This window comes from Gavialis gangeticus, unplaced genomic scaffold, assembly GCF_001723915.1.
Source record: "Gavialis gangeticus isolate Ggan-Ray unplaced genomic scaffold, GavGan_comp1, whole genome shotgun sequence".
Lineage (NCBI taxonomy): Eukaryota > Metazoa > Chordata > Crocodylia > Gavialidae > Gavialis > Gavialis gangeticus.
Window position 1 is genome coordinate 75,175,778 of NW_017729029.1, and position 23,495 is coordinate 75,199,272.

Consider the following 23,495-nt stretch of genomic DNA (forward strand, 5'->3'; position numbering starts at 1 on the left):
CGGGGTTCTTTCAGCTGATTTCCCCCGTGACATTGGCCATCACGCATGCATAGTTCAGAGAGTACTTCTTTTGTAAATAATGAACCTGAACCTAAAGGCATTATAACTGAAAGCTGGGCAGTTAGATATTGCCTTGCTGTGCTTGCCAGCGCATGGGGACTGAAAGACAAATGTTAATGTTAATACCAATGTTACTACTGGTTTGTAGGTTCACTAGATTAGTACTGTGATTTTAAATTACCTATGAAATAGCTGGACACTGCACCAGGAAGAGGGTGGTAGCTTCAATCAGGTGTGTATATGACTTCAACCAAATCCCAGGGAGAATTGCATGCGTACCAACCAGCTGTTCTAATACTCCCATTTTAAACATATGAATAAATTCACTTAGCATACAGCTGTCCTAAAGGTACCTACCAATTTTACTTTGGTAGAAAAGCATGAGAGGAAAAAAAGTAGGGATCCAAGCCTCGGTGCTATCTGAATATAAACACCCCTAAATATAATCATATACACATACAAAACAAAATTAGATAGTGCCTTCATCTTATGACTGTTAAGCAGTGTCCTGCACTCACTTGATCCATCTGGTCTTGAGAAGGTGAAGAGAAAGAAGCTCTTATGTAGAAGCTAGGATTTGAGTCATCACTGTTAAAAGCTTGATTGGAGAACAGCAGCATCTAAGAAATATGATTTTAACCAGTTAGTTTTCTGAGACTTATATGAGATTTGAAGTGAGGTAATGAGTACTTCTAAAAAGTGACTGGGTAAAAATATAATGTCCAATTCTACTTTAAGTTGGTTCAGAGTATAAGTAAGTACTTGGACTAGATGTTGGACCCTTGGTTTTGATAACTTCAGAGATTTTGTTTAGCTGCCATCTCTGCAAACAGAACTTGTAGCCTGAAAATTAGGTGATGTTCATTTTATGCTTTATTAATAGGAGCATGAATCACCCGTGTAGCTCACTATCTTTGATAGGACTGGACTGGTTGAAGTAAAGGGAGATCCCACTCATGCCCACTGTGAGTAAAAGTCTTGGCAAAAATACATTTTTAATAAAATGAATTAGTTCACAATCTTTTAATAAGGAAGTGCCATATTGGCAATACATTTTTAAAATAAACTTCTAGGTGATTTTTTTTTTAAATCAGAGGTGGTGGAGAAGGAAAGAACTAGGGAAAAAATGGAGTGGCTTAAAAAATCCAAATAATTGTTGTGCCAGTTATTCCATTTTAATGGTTTAAATTTTTATTGTTGAAGGTTGAAAAATGAAATGGTTTCCTAGGGAAACCCTTCAAACAAACTCCTGACATGATTTTCATTCTCTATTTCATTCCTTTAAGTCTACAGTATTTAACTGTGTCGTATGCTGCTTTCTTAAGTTATTGTTATCATACCAGTTGCTCTTGCAGAATAATGGAAGTGAATAAAAAGGTGTGGGTATGTAAAAGCACTAATCCCTTGTTGATAATTCTTACATACGAGGTGCTTTCAGCTTTTTAATCACCCAATAAATTTAATTTCAAAGTACTTCTTACATTCTAGCTTTGCGCAGTAATAAATATTAACACTGCTGTATTACATGCGGATACTGGGTTTTGTTTGGTTATCCTACACAAGAAAGTGTTGATACATTTCTCTTCCTATCTTTTGGCAGTCATTGAAAATAACTGTTACCTATCTGTTTTGATTTGTAGTCTGTCACTGTATTTTACAGAAATGTCATAATGCAAGTATAAGGCGCACAGAGCCAGGGGCCTGTGGGCGAAGAAGGCTGGCACAAGTAAAGCCTTGTTTAAAACCTAGTGAGAAAAAACAGGTGGTTAATACTTAACCTGTGGTAAAAAGATTACTTGTAAGTAGAAAGCAAGTGGTACAATCAACTGCACATATGTACAGAAAAGGTAGAGACAATTTGGAAGCAGTGAAGAAGTGCCTGCTGCCAAGCTTGTACTGCATCCTAATGATGTTTTTCTGAAGTAGTAAGCAGGTATTAGTGCTAATCAATAGCTAGTATTAAGAGCAATGATTGATCATATCTCATGTGCATTCTGAACACATGTGGGTAAGAACCTCTTAAAATGGGCAAAGTTCATGCATATGCACAGTTTTGTGATGTATAGGATGCATATTGCCAGGTCAGGAAGCCTGGAGTGGCCTCTATGCACTGTCACCAGTTCCAGGAGTTTCCTAGGATTTGTTAGAAAAGAATGGAACAAGCCTCACTCACTGGATCTTATTTTCCTTTTGCTCTTATTTCACACACCTCTGGGTTTAAAATAAACTCTGATGCACATCATCCAAGTTACTTGTCTTTGCTGGCTGTGCTTTGGGTACCTCTGCAGTGTAACAGGTCTGTAGAGTTGACCCTAGCAAACCACCACAATCTTGAGTGTGATCAATTCACGGGTACAGGTACTTACCTCATTCTGGAAAGCCTGGTTTACAGCCAGCCACTGTTCACAGGAAATTCCCTTGATTTTAATCCATAGAAACATTCCAGCTTCAGGGATGTGCCAGTTTCAAGACCTAGAAGTAAAACACAGAGCAGTTTTTTTCACTATTAACAGATACATCTTGTAGTTTTCAAGGACAAATGCTCCATACTTTAGCTCTAAAATACACTTGAGCACAAGATACTGGTTATGAGAAGCATGTAAATTCCTGTGTTGGTGAACATTCACCCCATTTGAAAAGGTAAATGGTGGTTTCAGGCATGCAAGTCTAGTTTGTATGCTCATATGCTTTTTTGAATCAGCTTTTTAAAAATGTGGCCCTAGAAAATTATAGGCTGTCAGTTATCTAACATAGAGTTAGTCTGTATTACAGATGAATGTGATTTTATAGAGCCCTTCAGTATATCCATTTGCAATCATCTTTTAAAAATTCTCTTAACTATAGAAATACATATTGAATGCAGTTAGGCTAAGAGGAGAAATTTGAAATTTTGAAAGTTTATGCAAGGATCTCTTGTTACTATCCTAGATTTGTCAATACATGCTGTTCAGAGTTTCCATCATCAGCAATTTTTACTCCATCTGTTGGGCTCACTGACCTTTTAACCACTTGTTTGCTGCAGCAAGCATTGCATCCCGCTGGGTCCTGTAGAGTTCTATTACCCTGGAAAGATGACTCTGTTACAAACTCCCTCCACAAAGTTAATGACAACAGAAATATATCCCCCCACAAGTTTAATAAATACCAGTAATAAAGGTCCTTTATAACTGCATTTGGCATAGTGAACACATTAGCCAAAGTTCCAAGAAGCCTCACACACAACTAGACTGCAGTTTATTATTAACTATATACAAATCTTTCCCCCTTACTGGTCTTTTAAGCATTTCAATGCTATCCATCTCCCAAGGGCCAGATCTCTGGGCGTGTTAAAGTAGTACTTCATGCATCTTTTTAGCCCCTCTGATTCAGGCCCAATTTAGCCTTCTATGCAACTTAGAGCATCCTCAGGACTTCTCTGTGTCAGTGAAGATTAGCTCACAAGGAGTCAGCTAAGATCCTGGCTCCTGCCCTGCTCTCTTTCATTCCTGAAACACCACCTCCCTGTTCTCAGCCCTACACCAGATTCACATTCCCATAGCTTTAAAAGGGACTAGAAGTAGGGACAAGATCAGGGACTCAATCCGGATTCCCATTAAGATGGCATTAAAATGGACTAGAAGTAGGTCATCAAAACACAAAGCATATTTTTACTTATATGTGGTAGCTAGTGCACAGTACTCAGAAAATAAAAGGGGAAGAAAACCCTTTTTAAAAGAATCTGCACTGTAGGAAGCAAAACTAAAACTACTAGGGAGCACCATTCAAGAACAAAGCTAAAATTAAATTGACAAATAATTTTCTTTAAAAACCCCTTCCCTTCAAGTTATAGAAACAGAGTTTATAGTAAAAGATGCCTTTATCAGCATTTTCTATCTTTTAACTTAAAATAGTAAAGATTTTTCAAACCTCTGATTCAACACTGGTTTGGTTTCAGTCATCTTTTGTTAATAGTGGATCTTGCCACCCACAGGATAAATGCAACAACTGGGTAATATGGACGGGTAACAGAAGGCTTTTGTGGGTTTAAAACGAATTTTTAACACCCAATTTTATCATCAGATTCTGCCATAGAGCAAAATGGCAGTCAATTTAAAGGTTTTGTGGTTGTCCATGACAGCAAACAATGATTTGTGGTTGCCAGGGTGGATCTAGGAAAATGACCTAGGAAAAGGGCCTAGGAAAATGATTACAGCACCTAATGTTCTAGCAGTTGCATCAATACATTACCCTTCTTGGTCCTTAGTGTCTTTTTTGATGGGTTGTTGCTGAGGCTTCAGGGAGATTGCTCAGTTTAGTAGTAACTAGTACAATAACTACAAACTCATCAGCTATTTAGTTATTTCTTCTCCCCACCTCTTAGTACACAGAATTGATGCTCCAAATATTTGATGTTCAGAAAGCATCTCTCTTGTAGGCTTGAAACCAGAATCAGTTTTTGTTTTTGCTATTAAATACATTTTAGCAGTAGTAATAACAACATATTAGCACTTTACTTGTCTACATGGTTCAGGAAACCTTCTTCCTCCCACATGTGAAGAAGCTGTGATATTAGTACCTGAGAAAAAGAACATCAGCTATTTCAGTCTAGTAACTTTGAGTACCACCTTGTCAGTTCATAATCTCTTCCATATTATTCAGGGCAGGATGCCACTTCTATCAATTATGGGACTTCCTGAATATTAACAATTCCCCTGTTATGAGACCTTTTATGTATAAGATAAGATTACCTGAAATGAACCAGACAAAATTTCTCTTCCTGTTCCCTCATCTGTACAACAAAGAATCCTGTTGTTTCAGACCTGTCACTGCTTTCCCAGTTTGCTATCAGTCCAAGTCTGGTCTCTAAATCTCTTCATCTTCAGGATCTCAGATTTATCTAATCTAATCCACATGGGCCATTCAACCAGCCCTTCCAGGTCTTTTAGGCTCCTTTAAGGAACACTTTTTTTCCATGCAGCATTATTTCCTGGTCTTTGTCCTAGAAAAATAAGGGTGGGAGGAACCTCAAGAAATCATATAATTCAACCCCCTGCTTACGGCAGAACCAGGTTCCCAAAATGAGAATCATCCATCTCGTCCACAGTTCTATTCTCACTAAGAGACAGTGAATGGGGATGGTGTGAATAAAAGTTACAGTACCTGATCACAGAAGAAGCTTTTTAGCTTCCAAAAGCAATATACATTTCTGATGATGAAGTGGCACTTACTTGTGTGAGAGTACTGGTGTGCATTGTTGAGACCTCAATATGCAGAATTACTCTGTCAATAAGAGATTTGGGGCCAGTTAAAAAACCTATTCTCAACCTAAGGGAAAAGAAAAAGCATTAGTCTCAATAATTCTCTACTGGTTTAAGATGAAGTTGATAGAAGTGCAGTGATTCATACCAGTAGAATATTTGATCCACTAACTTATTTAAATAGGTTCAGCACTAAAACATTATTAGGATCCATTTAGCATGTATATGACTCTGCTGAAACTGGAGACTTCATAGGCCCTAATGCTACAATGAGCCCTGTGTGGGACCCTAGCCAAGTCTATGGTGTTCCATGTGTGGTTTGGAAAAGCAGATACTGAGTATGTCTACACATGAATATTAATGCAACACAATAAACTCTGGTGCAGTTTGAACTGGAGCTCATTGCTCCCAGGCACAGCATTTACACTTAGAGAAGATTTAAAAGACACTCCTTCAGAATGTAAGAACAAAATGAAAAGACTGCCATATTTTAAGGGTGATGCAGGGAAAACAGCAGGTGAGAATGCTTCCTCCCTCAAGAATCCAACATGTTTTCTGTTTATTTTTCCACAGATGAGACCAATGCCTTCTAATTTCAATCATCTCTTAACCCTAGAAATGAGCTAGTTTTCAGGTGATATCCAACTGCTAGCTTCTAAGGAGTTGTAGCACCACAATAGGAACTCTTCATTGTAAGGATTTCTGTTTGTGTTTGTTCACCTGTATGTGTATGGACCTAACAGTGTTAATGGGATCAATTTGTATCAATGAACAAGAGAATATGTAGCATCCAATAGCAGGTAGAGCTTCATCTCCTACACTTATTCTCAGACAGTATTCTGAAGCAGATCTTACCCAGGAGAGATAATATTAGACAGGGTGTCAGTCCTGATAACTCGACCATCAACATCCAGTGACAGAAATGTTGGTGTCCAAGGCTTAAAAGGGAAGAAGTAAATTATTAGCTAGGTTTATTAGCAACAAAGCATCCCTGCTTGACTTTTGCCAACCAAGAAAGCAAAACATATTTACATGACAATGATCATTTCTAACAATTGCCATAAACCTGTTGCTGAAATGGATCTTCTAAAGGAAGATCAAATATAACATGAATCAATGAGAAGCCAATACACTAAAAAGGGACAGATAGGGCCACATGTACATGTATTAGAACTACATCTGCTAAGTCAGCTTTGAAAGCTTGTAGATCTTTAGCTAAAGGATACTACCAAATAATTGATCTTGAACAGAGTTATTGTAAATTTGACATAATTCATTTAAAATAAAACAGAAACTATTATACCAGTGAGCCGGATCCTGGAGCAACTGAAAGATGGGAGGGGAGGGTGCATGTTTAGTGCATAGATGATTCATGGGCAACCCTACCATTTAAAAGGTGCCTTGCTAGCTGCATTAGGTATGTATCTTCAGTTGCTCCTGCAAAACTAGGAAGGATAACTATTATTAACACAAATGGCTGATGTGTACCAGAGTTAAAATAAGTTAAGAAGGCTTGCTTACAGGTATATCACCAGCTTCCTTCCAGTTGTCCCCACTGATTATCATGGTTCAATGCTAGGGCATTAAGTGCTGTAATCAGGGAAATCTCCCTCCTCCTCAAGACCTTTTCTTAAATATCCATTTGAGCATAAACCCTGGCACCCTCAACAAAATTGAAGATAGTGTACTTATTTTTTTTCCAAGAGAGGTAATCATTTAATGTTCATTAACTGAATATTTAATATTAAGTAGTAACTCAATGTTTAATTATTTTAGTTAGAGTGGGATACTTAATAGTTTCATAGTTTCTAGGGTCGGAAGGGACCTGAGTAGATCATCTAGTCCGACCCCTTGCCATGGCAGGAAACAGTATTGGGGTCAAATGACCCCAGCAAGGTGTACATCTAACCTCCTCTTAAAGACCCCCAGGGTAGGAGCCAGCACCACTTCCCTTGGAAGTTGGTTCCAGATCCTAGCCGCCCTGACCATGAAGCGCCTCCTGATATCTAGCCTAAATCTACCCTCTGCCAGCTTGTGACCGTTATTCCTGGTCACTCCTGGCAGTGCTCAGGGGAACAGGGACTTCCCCAATGCCTGCTGGTCTCCCCTGACTAGTTTGACAGGCCACTAGATCTCCCCTCAGCCTTCTCTTGTGGAGGCTGAACAGGTTCAGATCCCGTAGCCTCTCCTCATAAAGCCTGCCCTGCTGCCCCCAATCATGCGAGTGGCCCTCCTCTGGACCCTTTCCATGTTGTCCACATCCCTCTTGAAGTGCGGCGTCCAGAACTGGATGCAGTACTCCAGCTGTGGCCTGACCAGTGCCGCATAGAGGGGGAGGATCACCTCCCTGGACCTGCTCGAGATGCATCCGTGGATGCATGACAAGGTGCGGTTGGCCTTCCTGACTGCATCCCCACACTGCCGGCCCACGTTCATCTTGGAGTCAATGATGACTCCAAGATCCTTTTCCACTTCTGTACTGACAAGAAGGGAGTTCCCCAACCTGTAGGTATGGTGCTGGTTGTTCCTCCCCAGGTGCATCACTTTGCACTTGTCGGTGTTGAATCCCATCCTATTCTCATCCACCCACCCCTGTAACCTGTCTAGGTCCGACTGCAGCCTATTCCTCCCTTCTAGCATGCCCCCCACATCTTAGTGTCATCAGCAAATTTGAACAGGGTGCTTTTTACCCCTTTGTCCAAGTCACTGATGAAGATGTTGAACAGTGCGGGCCCAAGGACCGAGCCCTGCGGAACCCTTTGAAGTTCACCTCTCCCTCTTCAGTCCAAAAATATGCACTGTAGATACCAATGAACATAAACAAGTCTTTACCTTCTCAAACTGCAGAAAGTAATATGGATCATCTTCTATTATAAGGAAATCATAATCTCTTGCAAGCTACAAAAGCACAAAACCAAGATGAATCAACATTCTTTGAAAGTTTTTGATTAAGTATTTGGAAAATATGTAATGTCTGACAATAACACCTGATTCTAAGATGTGATGTTTCACCAGAAGCTCTCCAAGCTTTTCTCAAACATAATCTCTTTTTTACAGATTGAGAAACTGAGGCATAGAGAAATGAAGTGACACACCAAAGGTCACCCAGCAGGGCAATGGCAGAGATGGAAAATAAAACGTAGGTCACCTGAGTACTGAGCCACTACACCACATTGACACACTAAAGTAGGATTATTTTTCAATTTTTTTCGTGTGATACAAGATATAGCACTGATGTAAACAGTGATTTCCAGGTAAAGATGTAGCCTCCTACATAGTGGATATACCATAGGTAAAATAATAGTTTGGGCATATGTGGTAGAAGGCACAGTCACTAGATCTCACAGGTGACTGAATACACATTGAAAGACAAGTCCAAGGCTAAACCAAGATTTAAAATGATCCCCATATTTTTAATCATAAGAACCTAAAGTTAGATTCCTAAATCTGTATTTTGCAACATAAAGTGGTATAATGTTTTTTTAAGGCACACAAGGTTCTTTGGGTGAACCTGATATCTTTTAATAGACCAACTTAAATAGTTGGAAACATTTTTCTTAGCAAGCTTTTGGGTTTAAAATGGTTTTTGTTCAGGTTTGTTAAGTTGGTCTAATAAAAGATATCAGATTCACCAAAAGAACTTTATCTGCCTATGTCCTTACACCAACATGGCTATAAACTACACCCCTATAATTTTTCCAAAGCACTAAATTCCCCACAGCTTCCTTTTAGTGGTCACTTATTTAGATGGCTAATAATGAATATAGCCACCTAACTTTTTATGATGAAACTTGTTTCTGGTTTTGAATCCTATCTGCCGCTATCTTTTTTTGTACTGCACTATAAGTCCCAAGTCCTGTCTTTGCCACCGTTATCTTGGAGGTAATAACGAGTATCTACTTTCTTGTCATTAAAAAAAGGAAGTGTTTCTTAAGTGAAATCTGCTACAAAATTGTGAACTAGTAGTATTTGTTACAAGATACAGTGGTTTAAAGAGACAAAATGTTTGTGTAACTCATAGGCAAGTGCATGTTTAGATCATCCTCTGCCTGCTTAATACTTTGACCTGTAGAGGTATCAACTTTATTTCCTAGTACATGGTGGCCATGATATTGCCTTTTATTTGATTTTATTTTTTTAATAGGACTTTCCTTTATGTTAGTAACAGCATAGTTCTATCATAAGAGCATAAGAGGAGAATTGGAGCAACATTGGTTTCAGTAAGAGATCTGTCTGGAGTTTCAGCACTTAAGCAGCCAAATGCCATAGTGTTGTTTTATTTTGCATGCAGTGTTTATTAATGCAGTGTTTATTCATCCTTAATATATAAATCCTTATAAAAACCTATAGAATTTTTTATGGCTCTCTGAAAAAAGAAAGTATTTTCAGATTCTGGTTATTATAGAGCTTTTAAAAGCAAATGCTACAAGAAATACAAATGTCTTCATGGGAGCTGAGACTATGTAGGCCATTTTGTGTGTATGTCAGGGTAAATGGATGTTTTCTCTCGTTACATAGGTTTGCTGGGCATATTGTCTGTGTTGAGCTTTTCTTTAATTTCTATCTTCTCCCTTACTCCCCTAACTTACTTTTAGAGAGCAGCACAGAGACAAGGATCATTGTAAAACTCTCTTCTAATGTTCTTCCATTGTCATAAGACTTCAGATGTAACATAGGATCACCATTTGTGTGTGTTCATGAAGGTATGAGCATCCTCATAGAGGAGTATACCACCAGAGAGACTTTTCTTACACCTTGAAATGTTACATTTTACACCGTTTTTCATTTGGGATTTTTAATGTAGAATATATGGACATAGTGTAAGATACCCCTGACTACCTGATATACTTGTTGTTTACGGTGAGTGCTCAGTGAGGTTCCAGCAGGATTGCTACCATTTGGCATGATGTAGAGGAACTTGGGGGCCTTGCTCTTGGCTGTTTTTGCATCTTCCGATTTCCACCTGGACAGAATTGCTTTCAGGGCCTCTGGAATAATGCCCCCTTCATTACTGGGGATGCTGACTAAGTTGCACCCCAGTGGTCTTAGCTGTTTGTAAGAGAAGACATACAAGACACAAAATCAGACCTTGTGAATGAATCCATCTATCTAAGGCCCTGATCATGCTACAGACCTGTACTGTTTCTTCCTCTGTGTGTCAGCTGAGCTAGCAAACTATAAAACTGGAATGATTCTAAAGTTTGGCTGAGGTTCAGATATTCCTGCTTCCTACTCTGCAAATAACTCCATTAATTTCAGTGGTACCATAATATTTGGAAAAAGTATTATCCAGTGTGGTCAGGTACATCTGAATATGCTTTATTCTCTGGCAAGTCTTAGTACGTTAATTGACAGAACTGTCCTGGCAATGTGAGATCCAAATAGGTAAAAACAATATGGTGACCCTATTTCTTGGTCTCAAAATGAAACACTTTTCTCCTCCCGCTCCACTGCTCCTGCCACTCTCTGTTACACACATCTATCTCTGACCTCTAGTCTCAGCTAAGAGTGCCACAGAAGGAACAAGGGTTGGGGAGTGTGAGCATTGAACAATAGGACTGTCCCGTGCATCCTGCTAAAAATGTTCATTTGCCCAGGTGTACTCTGCCCAGGTGTATTCACAGGGTGTGCTCTGTTACTTGCTGCAGCAGCAGCAGCAGCAGCAAGGCAGCCTGCAGCAGGCTGCGATCCCAATTAGGCACAACTGCCTGAATGGAGAACAGGGCCCAGCTGTGCCCTAAAAGAACAGGGGCTCTGAACTGCGAAGCCAGCAGCGGTCAGCTGCCAGCAGCCAGAGAGACACTACTGGCTGAGCTGCTGCTCAGAACACCTTGTAGGTAAGGGAGGAACTATGGGAATGGCAGGAGGTTCCTTGTCCTGGGTATGACAGAAAACTGCACCCTGCTGGGGAAGGATGGCCTAGTGGGGCAACCTGTGGCAGGGTAGTCCCTGCAAATGCCAGGCCAGTTGCCTCCCCAGTGAAAGGTGAGTATGGGGCACCTTCTAACCCCAGCCCCACTTCCCTGGTGGGTAGTAAGGCCAAACAGGGGGAGCCAGACTTACTGTGAGTGCTGAGGCAGGGCCCAGGTCAGGTGGAGGGACCTGAGACAGTGCCCAGACTCACAGATGAGTTTTATGACTGCACATAGGAGCCAGGAGAGGCTCCAGGGGGATGGGGCACTAAGCCTTGGGGACCTATTAGTGAAGCTCCCAGGCAAAGGGATAAGGGATTATAGCCTGGGGGTGGGGGGCAAGGGGATGGGACCTCAAGCTCTGATTCTGGTAGTGTGTGCCTGGGGCCCAGAAGGGGACTTGGAGACCTGAGTTGAGGAGGGGTTGGAGCCCCGTGATCGGATGGGGCTTGGAGCCCTGAATTGAGAGGGGCTGAGAGCCCGAGTGATAGGGCAGATAAGTAGGCTGGGTGTCAGGCCATGGAACATCTGCAAGCCACTAGGACTACGAGCTCCAGAGTGGAGTGAGAGTCCCGTGTGAGACTCTGGAGCTCAGGTCCCAGTATGAAGCACTGGAGAAACATTTGCAAGGCATGGGACACAGTCCGGGAGCGTGGGGGGTGGCGGAGCTGTGTATATAGGGCAAGCAAATGAGCAGCCTCCTGCCTTGTTAACATCAATGTATTGTATCATCTAAGGCATGGTGGGTGAAGTTAGCCCAGAAACAAGTGGGCAGGCCAACGACTGACTGGCCCCAGGATGCCCACTTGTTATACCAGGACAGAAGTTTAAAGCAGGACTGTCCTTGTGAAAAAGGAATGTATGGTAACAGAGAAACAACCCTGTAGTTGACTCATGTGAGTCACCCTGTCACAATTACAGGGCTAGATGTATTTCTGACTCCTTCTCTGCTATCTCTGACCACAACCCCATAGGAACAAGGCCATGTCAATTTTTTTCCTGTTGAGGTAGAACATTTATCCCATTCTTGAAGCAGATATGGGATTACAGTATCCCTTGAATCAACCATGCTTACCCTCACTGGTCTGACAAGGTTTTAAGTACTTTTAGGAGCTGTGACATGTAAATACACCTTGCTAGACAGCTTTCCTGAATGAAAGTACTAGTTAGCCTTAACAAGTGGATAAATACATAGTTTGATATGAAAGATTTTAAAAACAAGACAACATTTGTATGCATGTCTATTTTACTTAAGCCTTCCAAACAGGTACTTAGCTCCTGGACAGAGTGCATTTTAAAACTGGTAATAATACTTGATTGGTTGGATCTTGTTTCTTTGCAAAAGGAACATGGACACGTTTGGGGGTCGAGACTATACTCACTGCTGCCACTGTCCTAGGATAGGTGAATCCATCTAAAAGGACAGTATCTCCATGGTTAATGAGCATGTCAAATACCTGAAAAAGAAGAATATTCTTTATTTTTACAACCAGAGTTTGGCGTTGTACAATCTCAGTAATTGCTCATGATCTAATTGGAAGTTAAATCTAATTCATAGACTCATAGATTTTAAGGTTGGGAGGGACCTCGGAAGATCATCGGGTCCAGCCAATTGAAAAAGATGCTAAAAGTAAAATTTCAGTTAGATAAGAAAACAAAATATTTCATGCATTCTGCCTAGCCTCTCTAATTTCCTGACTAGGGGGAATTTTTTCCACAAAAAATACACTTAAGTGCTATAAACTCAATCTAGGGTAAAATTCTGACCTAGCTGTCTAGAACAGTGGTCTCCAAAGTGGGGTGCACACACCCCAGGGGGTGCGCAAGACGATCCATTGGGGTGTGGGAAGAAAATACTAGAACTTCTATTTATATTTATATAAATATACATATATTGGGGGTGTGTGCTCAAACATTTTTTACTGATAGGGGTGTGCGTTATATAAATATACATGTATTGGGGGTGCATGCTCAACATTTTTTACTGATGGGGGTGCACGATCAAGTTTGGAGACCACTGGTCTAGAAGCCTAAGTCTTGTTGGAAATCAGTGGGACATACAATCTTAAGTGACTAAATCACTTTGGAAAAGGGCATTGAAGGTACCAAGACACTTGGGTGCATTTCAAAATATAGTTCAATTTTTGTTGAGCAAACATTTATTAAAATAATAACCAAAAGACTGAATTCCTAGTATGGAACTGCCCTGAGTTCATTAAATTTTGTAGACATCTGAAAGAGCTTGTAGTTTGTATAGCAGGGTTGCTTTCTGACACTGGCTAGCAAGGCTGTTTTTCACATACAGACACTATCCACATAGGTACGTTTTTTCAGTCTTTCTTTGTGAAGTCCTTCCTGGCTGCCATTGGTGACACACAGCTCCATCTGTCCCTGTTCAGGGCTGTAGTTGGCTGTGGGAGGACTGTGAAGACTCTTCTGTAAATCCTTTAGCCAGGACAACAGTTCTGCAATTCTGCAAGACAAGTTTCATCCTTTTATCCTTAATCATTAGCTGATCAAAATCAAGGAATGCTTTCATTACAGTTTGTAAATTCAATCAGAAACAGAAAATATAATGTACTAGAGGGCTCTTTAATCTAGTGGATTTCATTTGATGGATTTTCCTATCACCTGACATGCTCAAATCAAGACTGGATGCGTATCTGGAAGACATGCTTTAGCTGTAATTATGTAAATTGGTCTGTGTTATACAGGAGTTCAGAGTAGATGATATAATAAGCCTTTCTGGCTTGAAAAAATCTGTGAATTATTAGAATCTTTAATACCTTGTTCACAGCAAATACATTTGCTTTAGAATACTTCACAATATCCTTAGAGTTAATTTCTTGAGTCATCAGTGTATTCTGACTTCTTAAAAACCTCTGTGGGTACTACATATTATGCTAGCACTAGTTTAAATTATAGGTAATATCCCGAGAATCACTAGAGGGGGAATAAAGACTGTCCATAAAACATGAAAAGTGTAATAAACAGGCCTTTTACATATACTGTTTTTAAAAACTCTATGATGAATTAAGTTAATCAGCAGAATAATAGAAAAATACTTCCCAGTGGCTCACAATGGAAAAAATTAAACTAAAGCAAAATTTAACTCATTACCATTATAATAAATATATTTACTAAATAAATAATAATAAACAAGACACAAACCTGCAGCAATTTACTATGTGTCCCAAAAAATAGGGATAAATGGTATTTTGAGTGTTTTAGACTTTGCTGTTGTTGTTAGAAAATATAATCACTATTCTATTTTCGGTTATGTCAGTGACAGCAGAATAGTGTAGCAAGGATCTAAAGATGCTGTATGACAAAACATACAATGGACCATAATACGAAGACAGAATACAACATACGACTGGTATCTACAGTCTTGATTACAGAGCAGTGAAAGGGGAGGGAGGATTATTTTTTTCTGCTAGTTACCCTTCGGAGGCTGAATACTGGAGAGCTTTCTTCATCAAATTCTCTCCAAGTTCAATGTTGGTGTCATCTTTTGTTGTGAACTTGGCTGCCTTAAATGGAAAAGTATTGGGATTTGGATTGCCTCCAGCCAAGGAAATAAATGATAGCGGGGAATTATGCATCAGTTGATCTACAGTAAATGTCGAGGAGGAACAGGTTGAAGAAGAGATTAGCATTCTTGAGCATAAAGTGAACACCAAGTAACAGCAAATAAGAGCAAGAAATATTATTCTAATGATAAATTCAAATACAAGAAAAGAAACAGTCTGCACTTATGGGTCTCGGTTTTTTTGAAAACCTGTCTCCAATTTTGCATCATACTTAAAATATAAGTACAGTTCATGGCATTTAGAAACCTAATCTGTAGGTGTGCAGAAGTGTAACTGTTTATTTGTGGTATTGTGTGTTAGCTGCTCTATAAACACAACTGTCAGTGGTCGACAAGTTTGCCTATCTAGGCAGCACGCTCTCCTGTGCTGCCCACATTGATGACAAAGTCAATGTGAGATTAGCAAAAGCTAGTGTGGCCTTCAGCAGACTCCATAAGTCAATCTGGGACTGTAGAGGCATCAGAATGTCAACAAAACTGAAGGTTTATAAAGCCACCGTCCTTCCGACCCTCCTTTATGCCTGCGAAACCTGGACCATTTACCAGCATCATGTCGAGAAACTAAACCACTTCCACTGGTGCTGCCTGCGAAAGATACTAAAGATCAAGTGACATGACAAAATTCCGGACACCGAGGTGCTCGGAAGATCAGCTCTCCCCAGTATTCACATCCTGCTGAAACTGGCACAGCTAAGATGGACTGGCCACCTCTCAAGAATGCCTGACACTCGCCTACCAAAGAAAGTCTTCTATGGTGAACTGTCAAATGAAGTATGCTTTCACGGTGCACCAAAGAAGTGGTACAGGGACATCCTAAAGGTGTCCCTAAAGAATTTCGGCATTGACTCAGAGTCGTGGGAGCAAATCACTTGTGACTGTCCATCCTGGAGGTCCCAAATCCAGAATGGGGCATTGGCCTTTGAACAGCAATGCATGGCAGAAGCAATGAACAAATGCACAGTCAGGAAAACAAAAACCTCCCATATCCAGTCCTCATCGCTCTCCTGCCCCTGCTGCAGCAGATTGTTCAAAGCGAAAATCGGACTTTTATAAGACACCTACATACTCACGTGACCTAGTCCCTTTGTTCTCTTGCCTTTCCCTTTTTTCTCTTTTTCCTTCTTTCTCCTTTTCTCGTTTCTCCTTCCCTTTTTCTTTCCCACTTCTTTTCTCTCCTCTTCCCTCCTCTTCCCCTGCTGGATGCAGTTGTCTTTGCCCATAAAGGACGAAAGTACAAGTACAGTACAAACACAAGACAAAGACAGTCCTGCTTCAAAGAACTGTATAAGCAAAGACAAGGAAGCACCAAGAAACTGCCCTACCCCAAAGACAGTACATTTGCCTTGAGATAAATGTGTTAAATTGTAACATACCACATGTTCTCCCAATTTATTTTGCCATAAAATGGCAAATCAGCTGCAAAGATACTCCACATTAAATGTGGAACATCTTTGTGGCTGCTTTGTGTGAAACTTTAATTGGAATGTGTGGCATATGAAACCTTGCTGTTCAGCCCTGCGTGCAGGTTTCCGAAGTGGAGCTTTTAAATGTGCCTGGGGCATGGGGAACCAATGGGCTGCCCATGTGCCAACACATTTCCAGTGTTGCCACGAGCTAGCAATGGGACTGCACAATAAGGCTAGAAAAATGCTGGCATGGGAGATGGGCCATTGGCTTCTCCCACCTGACACCTGTAAACTCATGCAATGTAACGCAGTGCCAGGCTGCACTGTGGTGCTTTAAATATATTCATACATATGGAGACCTGGATCCAGAACCCAGGCTCTTTGGGTGACAAGTTGAAAAGCCATATTGGGAAGAACAGCACTGGGGACTGATCCCCAATGTTGGACTCCCTGTGTGCTTATAAAGTTGGGAGCTGATGAATTTTATCCTGGATCCTAGAAATTGCATGTGCTACCATGCACATCTGATATGGCAGGACACCTGATTTTTGGGATCTGGGATAAAATTCATCAGATCCCAATCATGCCACTAACTTATTATCTGCTAGGGGTCAATGAGACAATATTGATACATGACAGGCAGTGGTCTCAGAACAGTGGATACTGAACCATTATTGAGTTCTCTGTAGACTTCGTGACATTAGGGGAGTTTGAAGAAAGATCCTGAAGCAGCTGGGTAGATGTTGAGTAGTTCTTCCCAAATATGAGGGGTGGCATGGGGGAAAGCAGAATGGTTTGTCTGAAAATCTAAGAAACAGGTGGTGGAGCCTGGCATTGTGGGCTCACTGGAAGTGGGAGTTGACCTCTTAACAATGAATGAATGTTAGACATCACCTGTGAAGGTAGTGGCAGATTAAGATTTACTGGGGCCTTGGGCAAACAGAAAATTGAAGGCCCGCCACACCCTGTTATAAACATGACACATTCATGAATGTATCATGCCGCTCTTGCCCCATAGCCCAGCCCCAGGTCCCAGGCACTGGACTCCAGCAGGAGGAGGGGCCCCTTCCCTCCTGGTGCTGCTGCTGCCAAGGGCAAGGCGGACCTCCATGCCCCACAGGAATGGCTGAATGGAGCCAGCTAGGCTGGGGGTGGGGGGGCACATGGCCACATCTCCCCACTTCCCACCACCCCCACCATGACTGGAGCTGAGCTGAGCAGGGCAAGGGCAGATGCAGGCTCACTGATGTAGGCTTGGGGCTCTTGGCCCTGCTGCCTTTGCCCTGGGGGCCCTGCACCCCCTGCCCACCTGGCACTGGGAGGCACAATTCACTGCCCCCACTACTGTTGGGTGGGCAGGGGGTGCATGACCAACGTGGGGCTACCAAGGGAGAGGCAGCAGAACAGAGAGCCCCGAGCCCACAGCAGGCAGCCCACATCCACCCCCCACACAAATATGTGGGGTGGATGTGGGCTAATTCAGAGGTATAAGGGAGAAAACTACATACTCACTCAGAAGCCTGATTGGACAAGATTTTCTTGATGCACTTTTGGTAGAGAGAAATTGGTGGTAATTCATGTTGATGACTCAAATCGGTAATCAGTTTCTTTGGCTAACTTTATGACTAAAGAAAGAACAAAACATACTTTACTTTCCTGCAACAGTTTACCATTTTTTCCTAAATATACTGGTTCTTTGGAGCTTATATTTACTAGGGACACAATTTTCAAAAGCTCAGATCCCATTGCCTTAAGCATGTAGGAACAGATCCAGTGAAGGACTTGGCTCCTATAAGGGTCTGTACTGTCTAACTTCTAGTTGCTGGTCCTCAGAGAGCAATCCAAAGAGTTAGACACCAAGGCTCCTTACACAATACACCGGAAAGATTAGGTACCTCAGAAGGCAATTCAAAATCCCAGATGCAAGGAGCCACCAATAGGAAGTGATCTGAACTATACAGATATTTCTGAACCCCGTCTCTTGAACGTAGGCAACCTTAATTGTGACTGCATGAAGGCAGCTCTATCTATTTGGAGTTCAGAAGGTAGGTGTCTACAACTGTTCTCTCAAAGAACTAAGGGTTATTCCTTTTAACCAGTTCTTGCAGTCTGATGCACAGATTTTATGTAATAGGCTAGTGATTAGAGCACTTGCATGGGAAACAGGAGACATGAGTTCAGTGTCCTTCTGAGCTTAAGGGATTCAAACCCACTTTCCCCACCTCCCACAACAGTAGCCAAGCCAAGAAGCTATTGACTAAGTTGGCTGGGGCCCACTCTACTCTTCCTGTTGAATCAGTACCACTGTGCAAAGGATTCAAGGGGTCAGGAGAGAGGACAAGACTACAGAGTAAAGCTCGCTCTAGTGCTTAGGGCATCCTGAAGGAAGTGGGGGAGAGTCATGACTTCTGGTTCCCAATCCCAGGATAATTTCTGTTGTTTATATAATGGCTGTTTAATATACAAATGCATAAACAACCCTTTTGAAAACCGAGGCACCTACCTGCATCTTAAAGTGCCTAAATATTTTTGAGAACCTGGTGCTGAATGTCCACAGTCATGCCAATACTATGAGTTACCCATGTCTTCTGACTCATGGCCTGCAACACTATCCTCATTTCAGTAATATTATATATGCTACAGCCTGGCTACCTGCCTCTACTCTATCTGTCCCAGTACACTTCTGTGGTGTTAGGATTTATGAGACTGTATCCAAAGTTTCCTAGTGACACAGAAAGTGTGTCATTTTAGATATTAGCCTGAACTGTATTTTGGGATAACATGTCCTTCCTTGGTTGCCCCCAGGGCAGAAGTGACAGTAACCTGCCATTGCATGTGGATGTTTTGGTTCTTCACCTTCCAAAGTTAATGTGTATCTGCTGGTGGCCCAAACCATGGATCCATTAGAAAAGCCTCTTCTGACTGCAAATTGGCTGTTTATGCAGTATGTGTGCAACTATCACAATACCCACTCACCATTAAAGAAGAGCATCCCATTTAGCAATACAACCCCAAGTTAAATGGAGACCATATGTACTCTTATCCTGGCCATACTTGGTGGTTTTAATGAATAACTGATTGGAAGCCACATGCTGTTTTTTGGATTGCACATTATCATGGGACAAACTGTACTGATAAGTTAAAGATTTTTAAACCACCTGTTATACTGTTCTGTAAGTTTATGAAGTGAGAAGACTGTTAATTTTCTGGGGCTTACTGATTTTATGGATTCCATTAACTAAGGGCTGATTTCTTTGCTGAAACTAATAGTTTTGAATCATGAATTGGCATGATTAATTTATGCAGATTGCTTACTGATTTCGGATACTTCACTTAAACCCTTTGACAAAAACTTACAATGCGGAGAGGGATTTTATTCAGAAGAGGGCCTCAGTTACCAGCTTTGGTCCCACAATCTTTTTCAGACTTGGTAGCCTGTTGAAGACAATTTTATTTGAAGGTTTCTGAATGGCAAAGCAAGGTGGCATTTCAGGGTTCTAGCAGTCTGATTTATTGATTAGTATAACTGGCTGGATAGAATTCCTGCTGCAGGACAAATTTACAGACATCACCTCCCAGGACTGAAGAAAAATCCAGAAAAAAAAAAATCCAATGAGATGAGTAATTGATACACATGGGCCTGATATATGTTGGTATGTGTGGCCCCCCACCCAAATCACAATCTTCCAGGGATTGGATAGACAAAGGACAAAACCAAAATGCCTTGGAACTCTAAATGGCAAGGAGACAGTAAAAGTACCTTTGTCAAAAAAACTGCTACCCGTTTGGGACACCTTCTATGGAAAGGAACCAGCAAGGAGTAAAGAATGAGTGGCAACTGCAACACCAAGAACTATGGCTCATTAAAGGGATATGGTGGACACGTCTACACATGCATTTGATTTGGGATCACTACTCACAAGTAAACACTCCTGGACAGGCATCTACACATGCAGGGAAGTGGGAGCAAGTTTGCTGCTAATGGCAGCAAACTGCTTCTGCTTCCAGGGGCCCTACTATGGGCCCCTGTCACCATCAGGGGTAGTTCTAGGCTCCCACTGGGTAATAGCCTAGGGGCTGGCAGGGAGCACTGAGCTGGGAGACAGCTGTCTCCTGGCTTGGGCTGGGGCCTTACACCCTGCCCCTGGAAGCTGCCTACTGCTGGGGTGGGGATGATGTCCCCCTGTCCCAGCAGCAGAGAGATCCTGGCCCTGGCTCTAATCAGGGGCAGGGGACTTGGAAAGAGCTGTAAGGGAGGGGCAGGTCCCAGACCCCTGCCCCGATCTACCAGTGGGGCAGCTACCAGCAGATTGGGGCAGGGAGCTGGGACCTACCTCAGTCCTGCAGCTCTTTCCAAGCCCCATGCCTTCATCACTTGAACAGGGCATGGGGCTGGGACCTGCCCCTGACAGGAACAGTTCCCAGTCCCTGCTCTATGATTGCGTGGAGGCGGGTTGAGAGCCTGTTCCCTGCTCAGCTCCATGAGTACGGAGCTGGGTGGGGAAGATCTCCCAGCACCAATCCCATGACCATGGAGCTGGCGCTGGGAGATAAGGATTTCCCAGCGCTGGCCCCACTGTCACAGGGCTGGCATTGGGAGATAAGAGTCTCCCAGTCCAATCCCCACAACTGCAGAGCTGATGCTGGGAGATAAGGGTCTCCTAGCTCCCCCCACCCTGATTGTGATGGTGAAGCAGAGGCTGAGATAAGGATATCTCAGTCCCCTCTCCCCAACTATGATCTTGGAAAGTGGGGCTTGGAGCTTCCTGCTGGCAGGGCTGCCTACTGCAGCAGCAGGCAGCTCCCAGGGAGAGGGAGCAATCTCCTGCCCCTGGTGCCCAGCAGCCCGGAAGCAAGTTTGCTCCTGCACAAGTGCTACTGCGCCATTACTAATTAAAGTAAATTAGCTACTTGCATTTTCAAAATTAATGAGGTTTACTGCATAGTAAGCATGTGCACATGTAAACACACATACTTACTGCTCAGTAAACTATGCTACTGTACAGTAAAGAGTCTCGTGTAGACGCACCCAGTATGTGTGTACAAATTGGGCAATGTTAAAACTCATAAACCTGTAATAAACAAACTGTGTTTTTCAACAAAGATGTAAATAATAAGCACTGCATAATTGTAATACAATTATCAAAATATTGATATTCTGTAGCAATATCTGAAAGACGTGTGACCTTAGAATTGCTAGGGTAATGTGATTAAACAGTTGAGTCTGACTCATGTGCTTAGTACCAACCCACCCCCCACACACACATTTAGCCACCATCTTGGAATACGTTTTTGTAGATGGTGATAGATGGGGAAGAAGGAAAGCAAGATACTGTGTAAATCTTTTACATGGCTACACCACTCCATAGAATATAAAATTCTTCTTAACGCTGACTGTGTTGGGCATCAACAATGAAATACCTCCCCCTTTACACCTAAACTCCCCTTAAAACAATAAGAAGCATGTCAGAAAGCACTTACGGGGCTGCAACTCCAGTTTCTCTGTATCCCAATCTGACAGGATGTCCAATGCTGAGTAGGTCCTCTGAGATGACTAAGAATATTTGGTAGAACAGCTTGCTCCAGCTACTCCAAGTTAAATACAAGGGGCATGTCAACTGGTCTGTTCCTGGGAATCCTTATTGAAAGTCCTGTCCCTGTGCATAAATCAGATTCTTCTGTAGAAGAATGGGATTGTGGAAGTGGCAGGTTTGGTGTTCAGAACCTTGACAAACACCTCAGTGAGCTTTCTGTAGCATAGGCATGAAACAAGTGGCTTAGATTAGTACCATCAACCTTGTGATACTGCAGCTTGAGGTGCTTGATTTGCTTCCAGCCTTGCATCCTACTCCTTTTGATGCCTGACTGAGCAAGCTGGCTTGAGATAGTGTTATACTGATCACTGTTTCTGCTTCTGCAGCTGAAATAGAGATTCCTGGAATTCTTCTTCCAGACACTCACTTAAATTCATGTGTGTTGCTTTGGCTGTTAAGAGTATGTTGGAGACACATTTGACTTCACAGTGTGGAGCTACTAAGAGTTTGGGCTGGCAGCTTGGAGTCATCAGTGGGCAAAAGAAGGGGTTAACACTGAATTAGGTGGGCTTAGCTGCCATCCAGCTTTTTAGGAATAGAGGTGAGAGGAGGGAGTGTACAGAAGGGTCAAAAGATACAGGAAATGTTGCAATTACTCTGCTACTTGTGGTTCAGTATAACCCAGAGATACTCATCAAGGGTCCCACAAGATCCTTTCAGGGGTGATGTGACGTTTCATGCAATGTTAGCACTGTTAGGTATGCAAACATGATTCCCAAGATAAACCCAGAGATTTCAGATAGGAATCCGCAGTGTTAAAAACATTTTGACCTGTTGTGGTCTTTCTGAGTGTATTTTTTTTTTTTTGCAACAGAAGAACTGCTGTATTGTTTTTTCTGTAGTCAAACATTGAATGAAAATGAAGAGCTGATATTTCCAAGGGGTGCTGATATTTCCAAGGGGTGCCTTGAGTCTAAAAAGATTTAGAGCCACTGGTATAACCACACAGTGTCATTGTTACTGTGCTGTTGATGGCACAGTAACAGCCCATACTGCACAGCCTGTATGGTGCATGGTTATTTTTAGATGCATCGCCATAGCAATGTGTTGTACTAAGGGAGTTTGTTGCTACAGCGGTGTAGCTGCGGCATCACAGTTTTTGCCCTTCGATGCTATGTCACTGTAGTGCGTTGCTATCGTAAGTGTCTTGTGTAGATGTGCCCACTGTCACATGTATTAAGGCCCTGTGGGTTTAAAAATGGCTGTGGGGTGCTTATCTAGACCTCGTTCAATGAGTTTTAGATAAAGCGCCCCAGTGGCCCTTTTAAAACCCACAGAGTCTTATACAAGTGATGATGAGGCCACGCTGGAGTTTTCTAATTAGATGCATTGCAATTAGTATGCAAACCAGCATGTACACAGGCAGCCACAGATGCTACATGCCCTGTCAGTTCAGATGCAGTTATGAAATACCCAAGTATACAAAGGAACTGCAGATCAGATGAGCGAGCCATCTGCCTGTCAGCATCCAGTACCAGAAATTTTCAAGGAAAGAGCAAAAAACCCTTTGGTCAAACTTTGTTCTGTTCAAAGATCAGGATATACCCAAATGTATAGTTCAAAGTTCTGTAAAAACTAAGGAACTAAAGTGATTTAGAGTTAAAATTTTCCAGATTGTAACACAGCCTGTTAACTTGTAATGTTAATCCAACCATGATTCAGTGCAAAGTCCACAGGATTGAAACTGAAAAAGA

At 42.0% G+C, this 23,495-nt stretch overlaps 1 protein-coding gene across 1 annotated transcript in view; it reads right to left on the reverse strand.

Moving 5' to 3' along the window:
* Positions 1-22,348, reverse strand: part of LOC109300898 (kynurenine/alpha-aminoadipate aminotransferase, mitochondrial-like) — a 31,482-nt gene extending 9,134 nt beyond the window's left edge. Inside the window, 14 exon segments of the mRNA XM_019521783.1 lie at positions 579-680; positions 2,427-2,532; positions 3,055-3,123; positions 4,554-4,615; positions 5,268-5,364; positions 6,153-6,235; positions 8,130-8,195; positions 10,137-10,346; positions 12,592-12,666; positions 13,526-13,682; positions 14,654-14,822; positions 17,720-17,832; positions 19,565-19,642; positions 21,689-22,348. Coding sequence (XP_019377328.1) covers positions 579-680; positions 2,427-2,532; positions 3,055-3,123; positions 4,554-4,615; positions 5,268-5,364; positions 6,153-6,235; positions 8,130-8,195; positions 10,137-10,346; positions 12,592-12,666; positions 13,526-13,682; positions 14,654-14,822; positions 17,720-17,786 — 1,263 coding nt within the window. The 5' untranslated portion in view covers positions 17,787-17,832; positions 19,565-19,642; positions 21,689-22,348.
* Between the last annotated feature and the right edge of the window lie 1,147 nt (positions 22,349-23,495).